Below are 9,185 nucleotides of genomic sequence, written 5' to 3'. Positions count from 1 at the left end.
TAACAGGAGGTGTTCGTCAGTAACAGGAGGTGTTCGTCAGTAACAGGTGTTTGTCAGTAACAGGAGGTGTTTGTCACTAACAGGTGTTTGTCAGTAACAGGTGTTTGTCAGTAACAGGTGTTTGTCAGTAACAGGTGTTTGTCACTAACAGGTGTTTGTCATTAACAGGTGTTTGTCACTAACAGGTGTTTGTCACTAACAGGTGTTTGTCAGTAACAGGAGGTGTTTGTCACCAACAGGTGTTCGTTAGTAACAGGTGTTCATCAGTAACAGGAGGTGTTTGTCAGTAACAGAAAGTGTTTCACAACAACCTTTGACATCCAACGTGGAGGATGTTTCACTGGATCCTGCCTTGTTGACAGCTACACATTTATAAAGTCCAGAGTCTGACAGCTTCAGGGTGGGAACTCTGAGCGTGCAGCTATTGTCGCTGAACAAAACCTCGTAGTTCGGCCCACTCTGGATCTCCTCGCCATCAAGGTACCAGGAAATGGTGAAAGGTGGGGAGCCCGACACTTTACACTCCATCTCTGCAGCTTCTCCGACAACCATCTTACAGTCCTTCAGTTTCCTGGTGAATGTTGGAGGAACTATCTTATCTGTTTGGGAGAAGAACAAGTTAATCATCACAGTAACATTTAAAACATTCTGGTGTAAATGAACTCTATAAATTGTTGGGATATTCCCTAACTGGCAGAGTATCTGACAGATGTTTGGATCTTTTACCCATTTGAAACTTTCTGCAGAAACCCTGAGGACAAAAACCGATTATCTTTTCACACTGATATGAAGTTATTAAACACGACGAATAAAAACACCAACCTAAAACAGTGAGGTTAATTTTACTCAGGTCCTTCCCAACTTGGTTCATGACCTCAAATGTATATTCCCCAGAGTCCAATTTCTCAACATTGACCACGTTCAGGCTGGAGATCATCCGGGAAAAGGAGATCTTGTATTTCCTCCCAGAGGCCAGCTCCACACCGTCTTTGAACCACTTGGGGACGAGCTCCGGCGTTCCGCACACTTTGACCTCCAGGGCAGCGATGTCTCCTGCCGTCACACTCAGAGCATCAGGTTTATCCACAATCTTAGCGGGTTCTGGGAACAGCAGAGAAGGCGCAGAGCACGGTTTTAGACAAAGTTGTAAGAGACGGCTTGGAGAACTAACCAGAGAGAGAAAGAGAGAATTATATTCTTACGAACCTAGAACAGTCAAGTTAGCGAAACACTCGACAGTCCCAGCATCGTTTCTGAGCTGGCATGTGTATTTCCCTGCTGTGGTTGCATCAGCTTTAAAGACTTTTAGTGCCACCTGGTTGTTCTCAAAGGTGATTTTCCTGTTGTCACTGTCCCTGAGAATGTGATCCTTGTCCTGAACCCAGGACACAGTAATAGGTTCAGAGCCTTTAACAGTGGCCATAAGGGTCACCTCCTCTCCAAGTATCACTGTCATGTTTGACATTTTCTTCACAAACGACGGTGGCTCTGAGGAGAGGAGACAACGCAAAAGGGACAGTCAACAAAGTGACACAGTGACCTGAAGATCAACTGAAGACTGTCACAGTTTCTACTGACCTCTGAGTTTAACAGACGTGCTGCAGCTCTCACTTCCTACACTGTTCGACACTTTGCACTCATACTCGCCGGCGTCCAAAGCCTCTATCCCAATGACATGCAGCGTGGCTGAGCTGCCCTCGCTCACCATCTTAAACTTCCTGCTCTCCATCAGAGGTTTCCTGTCTTTGAACCAGGTGACCTGGAACGGAGCTGAACCACTCATCTCACAGTACAAGCTAACGTCCTTACCCTTCAGACCCTCAATGGGCTGGGGTACTTTCACAAAGGATGGGGGGTCTATAAAAAGATCAGGAAATTGTTAGAGAGGAAAAAAACGGGGGGAAATTATTTATAATCAAAGATTAAGGCTGACAGCCATAACAGCAGGATGAAGCTAAATAAAACTGTAAGGTTACTGGTTTCTAAATTGGACTGGAGTGGGAACTGAGCTGACAGAGGATCTGATGTGGGGTTTTAGTTACATTAAGTGTCAAAATGGCTACAGTTAGTAGGGAGATGCAACTGATTTAGTTGTTACAACATCAGCTGCTTCTAAACGTTTTTAAGGTAATTTAAACAACAGGGATTGTAGGAAATTTTTAATAATATATTCAGTGGAAATACAGAGAGCTGCTCTGGTAAAATGAAATGTGGACATTTTAGTATCTATTAGTTCAAGTAAATTGTAGAAGTTGTGCTAATTTAGTGATTCTGTACTTTCAGCTGCAGTCAGTGGTGCTTGAATGTTTGTGAACACTTTAGAATTTTATATATTTATTTATAAATATGACCTAAAACATCTTCAGATTTTCATATATCCTAAAAGTAGATAAAGAGAACCCAGTTAAACAAATGAGATAAAAAATATTATACTTGGTCATTGATTTATTGAGGAAAATGATCCAATATTACATATTTGTTAGTGGCAAAATATGTGAACCTCTAGGATTAGCAGTTAATTTGAAGGTGAAATTAGAGTCAAGTGCTTTCAATCAATGGGATGTCGATCAGGTGTGAGAGGACACTGTTTGATTTAAAGAACAGGATCTATCAAAGTCTGCTCTTCACAACATGTTTGTGGAAGTGGATCATGGCAGGAACAAAGGAGAGTTCTGAGGAGCTCAGAAAAAGAGTTGTTGATGCTCATCAGGCTGGAAAATGTTACAAAACCATCTGTAAAGATTTTGGACTCCACCAATCCACAGTCAGACAGATCGTGTACAAATGGAGGAAATTCAAGAGCACTGTCATCCTCCCCAGGAGTGATGGACCAAACAAAGATCACTCCAAGAGCAAGGCGTGGAATAGTCGGCGAGGTCACAAAAAATCCCAGGGTAACTTCTGAGCAGCTGAAGGCCTCTCTCACATTGACTAATGTTAATGTTCATGAGTCCACCATCAGGAGAACACTGAACAACAATGGTGTCATGGCAGGGCTGAAGGAGAAGCTACTGCTCGCCGAAGAGAACATCCCTGCTCATCTGCAGGTTGCTAAAGATCACGTGGACAAGCCAGAAGGTTGATGGAAGAATGTTTTGTGGACAGATGTGACCAGAATAAAACTTTTTGGCTTAAAGGAAAAGAGTTATGTTTGGAGAAAGGAAAACAGCATTCCTGCAGAAGGAACTTATCCCAGCTGTGAAACACGGTGGTGGTAGTATCATGGTTTGGGCCTGTTTTGCTGCATCTGGGCCAGGATGGCTCGTCATTGTTGATGGAACAATGAATTATATCAGATAATTCTGAAGGAAAATGTCAGAACATCTGTCCATGAACTGAATCTCAAGAGAAGGTGGGTCATGCAGCAACACAATGACCCTCAGCACACAAGTGGTTCTACCAAAGAATGGTTAAAGAAGAATAAAGTTCACGTTTTGGAATAACCAAGTCAAAGTCATGAACTTACCAATCCAAATGTTGTGGAAGGACCTGAAGCAAACAGTTAATGTGAGGAAACCCACCAACATCTCAGAGTCGAAACTGTTCTGTACAGAGGAATGGGCTAAAACTCCTCCAAGCCGGTGTGCACGACTGATCAACAGTTAATGGAAACATTTAGTTGCCGCTATTGCTACACAGGGGTTCACACCAGATACTGAAAGCAAAAGTGCACATACTTTTGCAATCCACAAACATTTAATATTGGATAATTTTCATCAATAAATAAATTAACAAGTATTATTTTTTTGGTCTTATTTCTTTAACTGGTTCTCTTTATCCACTTGGATGACTTGTGTGAAAATCTGATGATGTTATAGGTCATATTTATGCAGAAATGTAGAAAATTATAGTGTTCACAAACTTTCAAGAACCACTGTACACTCATTGTCAACATAAATGTCATTTTTTTTAGGTCTTTAATAGGTTTATTTAAATCGTTCCATTCTCAGGGTGAGATGATTCTACAGTTCATGGCTTCAATTACATTTTAAACAAGTTTAAATTTATCATGGATTCTTTGATCCACACGTGGTCAATATTATACACACAGGCTCAGATTTATCCATACTCTCCACTAATATTTAGCTAAACGTCCTTCAGCCAATGTCACCTGGACCTCAGGCTTTGTGTCTCCATTTCCAGCGTTCTGGCTGATATCCAGTCACTTTTCTTCTTCTTGGCAGAACTCGTAGTTCAAGTAAACTGGTTGGTTTTCTGAAACAGACTTGGTTTTACATTAAATATTCAATCAGGTTGTAGTCGGGGCTTTGGGAAGGCCACTCCAGGTGCTTGATCTCAGCCTGTTTTATCCAATCAGAAACCAGATCTGACGTTTTTATCCAATCAGAAACCAGCTCTGATGTGCGTTTGTAATCATTGTCCTTTTGGACCTAGGTTTCAATTGTGAAGTTGTTAGTCTAAGGTGAAGTTGAAGAATTTAGTCCTCCTTCCTTGTTGTCCCACCTACTTTGTGCAATGGACCAGTCCCACTTCATGATGTTACCATCACCATGCTTGACAGTTGGTACAAAGTTCTTTGGTTTGAAAGACTCGTCTTGATTTCTTCAGTCATCCTTCTTGTCTTTGTGGCCAAAAAGATCAGTCTTTGTGTCATTTGACTGCTTCACTGGGACAATAACTCTTAAAGACCGGACTCGTTGCTGATTCAGTTAGACTAACATCAAGCTTCTGGACCTGGCTGTACCAAAGTCCTGACCTCAACCTGAGTGAAAATTTGTGGACTCTAATTAAAAGCTGGATCAGTTTCCAGGAAAGCAACTAGTTTAACTCAAGCCTTCCAGTTCTTCCAAGAAGAAAAGAGGTCCATTATCATCCAGAATTCTGCCAGAACCTTCTTGATGGAGACAAAATCCTTAGGTTCAGTTGAGACTGGCTGGGGGACATTTAACTAAATACTAGTGGGTGTATGGATATATTGGAGCATGTACATTTAATTTAGACCCTGTGTTAATTAAAAAATTCAATTCAAACTTGTTTTTCAAAATGAACAAAGCTGGTTGTTGTAGAATTAGTTCACCCTGAAAAAAACACGGTTCGAATCAATCATTAAAGGACCAAATTAAATATTTAACCTTATAACAAAATGGATAGAAACTTTGGACTGAAACTATGAACAAGTGTGTTTTTGTGGAAAGTTATTAAGACTCCAGTGATGGTTGTTCCTGAAACAATAATGAAGACAGCAGAGTTTAATTTAAACTTTAAATTTAAATCTTTCAGTAAAACAATCAGATAATGAGATTAGTTATTAGTTTGGCTCTAACTCTATGAGTTAGGATGTCAGTTGTGTTTTAAAGATGTGAGAATCATGAATTTAAAGTTAAAAGTTTCTGAAACTGAAATTTTCCACAACAAGCTCAGACTGAAGATAAACGATGTGGAATTTGATGAAGAATTGGTTAGAGGTGGAGTTATGGGTGAAATGATCTGAACTGTTGTGGAATTTGTGATCAAGTTCTTAAGGAACAGCTTCTGTGAGGATTAGAAACTGTACAAATAAGCTTGTTGAAAGTTGTTATCAGAGGTTTTAATGGCTTTAGGGTGTTGAAAAGCTGTTAGACCTACAGTTATAACAGTAAATGTGCTTATCAGACAGCGCACTGTGAAAGATGTGAGTTTTGAGAAGAGACTACAGTTGGAAGAGTTATAGGGGAAGCTGTGAAAATTGTTTAGAATGATATTAGAATAAGAGCAGAATAATGTTTGGTTAAGGTTAAATGTTTAAGTGGGTCTGAAGGGTAGAACGTTAGCATCTCAGCAGCAGAAAAATTAAAGACTCAAACAAAGAAGACAAGATTTCACCATCCGGGATCAGGGATGGAAACATGAAACAAGTCCAGCTGTTACGGCTGTCAGCGTTAAGTAGGAGAAAGTCAAGGAGAGCCCGACCTTTCACAGTTAGGGTGGTGCTGCAGCTGACACTGCCAGCATCATTCTGAGCTTCACACGTGTACACTCCATCATCATCAAAGCTGCTGGACAGCAGCTCCAAGACTGCCACCGAGTCAACAAAAGATGTCCTGCAGGTCCCCCCCTCTGAGACCCTGGTGTCGTGTTTGTACCAGGTGGCTTTCAGGGGGGCCGAGCCACTGACTTTACACTCCAGCCGGAGTGATTCACCCCGCTTCACAAACTTAGTGGCGGGGAGTTTCAGCACAAACTCAGGTGGTTCTGGAAACCGAAACACAGGCATGTCAGCAGCTGGGAGCAGAAAAGAGCATTTGAGCAAGACACAGCTGACACTGATGGGTTAGCAGCTGATGCTACACAAAGGCCACAAGATGAGAGGCTGCATTCAGTTAAAAAAATAAAATAAATAGTGAAAAAACTCCACAGATCTGAGAAGCAGGACTAATTCAACAAATTTTAACCAGAGCAGGAGATGAATGAAGCCATGAAAGAGTTGATTAAGAAAATAAAGATCCAACCTTTGACTGTTAAATCTGCACTGCAGCGTACAGAACCAGCATCATTGCTGACTTGGCAAGAATAAACTCCAGTCTGAGTTACGGCCACTGAGTAGAGCTCTAAGAAGCACGAGGTTTCGTCCATGCCTGTAAAACAACTGGGCCCAGTCATGAGCTCCGTGTCCTCCTTGAACCATTTGACAGTGAACGGAGGCATGCCTTTAAATGTGCTTTTGAAGCGCACGGTGGCATTGGGCAGAGCCACCTGCGGTTCGGGCAGCGTCACAAAGCTGGGCGGCTCTGAAGATGATAAAATAAAGCAGGTTAAAAAGCTACTCATCTTTGTTTTCAGGACCAACAGAGCTGCAGAGTCTGACCTTTGACTGTGAGGGATCCACTACTTTCACAGCTTCCTGCTGCGTTTGTCAGCTTACAAGAGTAAGATCCACCATCAGAGATCTCAAGCTGTTCTATCTCCAATGACACAGAGTTGTCCTGCTGAATGAGTTTGTACTTGACACCACTTGAGATCTTTCTCCCGTCTTTCTGCCACTCCACAGAGATGGGCAGGGAACCAGATATTTTACAACAGATCTGCACAAAGGAGCCCAAAATCTCCTGCATGTTTACGAGTGGTTTGATGAAGCTCGGTGCGATCACTTGTTCTGTCACCAAAACAACAGTAAGAACATCATCAGACTCTGTAAAGGTGTGGGCACGAGCCACAGCGGACATGCTCGTCACACCAACCTAAGACGACCACTTTGACTTTACAAGAGCAGCTACTGATGTGGTTTGACACCTCGAACACATATTCTCCTTCGTCGGCTCTCTGAGCAGCCTGGATCTTCAGACTGCTGATGTTGTTCTCAAAGATCAGCTTGTGCTGCCTGATGGACTGCAGTTCCCTGCCATCTTTCATCCATCTCACCTTGAGCTCAGGTGAGCCTTTCACCTTACAGTCCAGACTGACTGGATCTCCAACGGTAACTTTCATCTCCTCAGGTTTCTCTAAGATCTGAGGAGGCTCTACAAAGCAAAGCAAACATTTGAGAAGGTTTCTGACCAAGTTTAAACTGCGGAAGAATCTGACAGATTTCTCTCAGGTTACCTTGCACTGTGAGAGAAGCAAAGCACTTATCTTGTCCAGCCTCGTTTACCACCTGACAGACATATTTACCGCTGTGAGACGCCTCAGAAGCAGGAATCCTGAGAGTCGCCACGTTGTTCTCAAATGTTCTCTCAATCTTTGGATCCTCCAGGATCCAGTCCTCATCTTTCTGCCATTGTACAGACAGAGTGGGCGAGCCTACCACAACACACTGAAACTCTGCCTTCTTACCCAGAATGGTAACACTGTCCTCGAGTTTCTTCGTAAATGTTGGTGGTTCTATTAGAAAAACAGAGTGAAATTTTCAAATTTCCCCTCAAAAGAATAAAACAAGTGGATTTATAACTCTAACTAGACCAACCTTTGAGGTTTAGTGTCGTCTTACAGGTACAGCTGCCCACCTCGTTAGCTACATTACACTGATATTCACCAACATCTACAGCATCACACCTGTGCACCTCCAGGCTCAAAGTGTCATTCAGCTGGGAAAAGCCATGTTTAGCACTGGGCTTGATCTCCTTTCCATCTTTGTGCCATGTTATCTCAAACGGACTTGTCCCTGCAACCTGGCACTCAAAACAGGCTCTGGAGCCCTTCACCGCCTCAGCTGCACACAGTTCTTTAATAAATGATGGTGGCTCTGAGATGGGAGAGAATAAACTGTCACAAAATGTCCCTCAAGAGTCTATTTTGTTGTAAATAACTGATGATCTAAACAACAGAGAATTACTGTATATGAGTCATTAGACCTAAAAGTTTATGAAACCAAAAAATAAGAATCTGTTCCACCAGAACTTTTTCATGTCCAACTCTTTAAGGTTTTGACTCTCTGAACTATGGCACAGTAAGATGCTGACCTTTGACCTTGAGCTCCATGCTGCAGCTCACACTGCCGGCCTCATTGCGAGCCTCGCAGTAGTAAAGGCCGCCATCTTTGGCATCAGCTCCACAGACTTCCAGAGTGGCCACTGAATTAACGAAGGTAATCACGTGCCGATCACCAGCACTGATCTCAGAGCCTTCCTTGAACCAGTAGATGTCTATCTCAGGTGTTCCAGTTACCTGACACTCAAACACTTTACTCTGACCGGGTCGCACTACAGACAAACGAGCCGGGGTCCGTGTAAACTTAGGAGGCTCTGAGAAACAAAAAAACACCATTGACTGTGAGTATGATTGAGTCATTCTGAAAATAGTACAAGTGAAACTACAACAATGTATCAATGTCCAATTAGAAACTAAAGATTACCAAAGAGAAGTAAATCAAAACATGCCCTAACTAAAGAATTATGTCAAATAACGACAGATAACCTTTGACAAAGAGTGCTGCCTGACAGGAGGTGGAGCCAACATCATTCTGTATTTCACACACGTAATCTCCAGAATCAGTGGTTTTAGCAAAGAAGAGCTCCAGAGAGCTTGAAGTGTTGTCTTTGACCACAGAACAGTCAGAACTGGATAAAATCTCTTTCTTGTTTTTGAACCATTTGATGGTCAGTGGTGGCGTGCCAGAGACCAGAACATTAAACTGGACCTTTGAGCCAGGCAAAACATTCATGGATTCTGGCTTTTGAAGAATGAAAGGTGGTTCTGTAAGAAAAAACAAACCGGTGTTTGTAAAATCATTTCAAACAGCTTTGATTCAC

At 42.2% G+C, this 9,185-nt stretch overlaps 1 protein-coding gene across 16 annotated transcripts in view; it reads right to left on the bottom strand.

Moving 5' to 3' along the window:
* Positions 1-9,185, bottom strand: part of ttn.2 (titin, tandem duplicate 2) — a 202,703-nt gene that overhangs the window by 142,750 nt on the left and 50,768 nt on the right. For 15 of the 16 annotated variants that reach the window (XM_037686800.1, XM_037686801.1, XM_037686803.1 and 12 more), the window contains 12 exons: positions 8,851-9,129; positions 8,397-8,678; positions 7,901-8,179; positions 7,540-7,818; positions 7,179-7,457; positions 6,806-7,093; positions 6,450-6,728; positions 5,911-6,192; positions 1,579-1,857; positions 1,207-1,488; positions 823-1,101; positions 312-599 (listed from right to left, as the gene is read on the bottom strand). In XM_037686800.1, the coding sequence (XP_037542728.1) occupies positions 312-599; positions 823-1,101; positions 1,207-1,488; positions 1,579-1,857; positions 5,911-6,192; positions 6,450-6,728; positions 6,806-7,093; positions 7,179-7,457; positions 7,540-7,818; positions 7,901-8,179; positions 8,397-8,678; positions 8,851-9,129 (3,375 nt within the window). The remainder of the gene's footprint in view (positions 1-311; positions 600-822; positions 1,102-1,206; positions 1,489-1,578; positions 1,858-5,910; positions 6,193-6,449; positions 6,729-6,805; positions 7,094-7,178; positions 7,458-7,539; positions 7,819-7,900; positions 8,180-8,396; positions 8,679-8,850; positions 9,130-9,185) is intronic. The other variant, XM_037686816.1, reaches the window with a different exon arrangement.

Source organism: Nematolebias whitei, chromosome 13 (assembly GCF_014905685.2).
Source record: "Nematolebias whitei isolate Nwh7 chromosome 13, NemWhi1, whole genome shotgun sequence".
NCBI classification, from domain to species: domain Eukaryota; kingdom Metazoa; phylum Chordata; class Actinopteri; order Cyprinodontiformes; family Rivulidae; genus Nematolebias; species Nematolebias whitei.
This window is presented reverse-complemented; position numbering and strand designations above follow the sequence as displayed.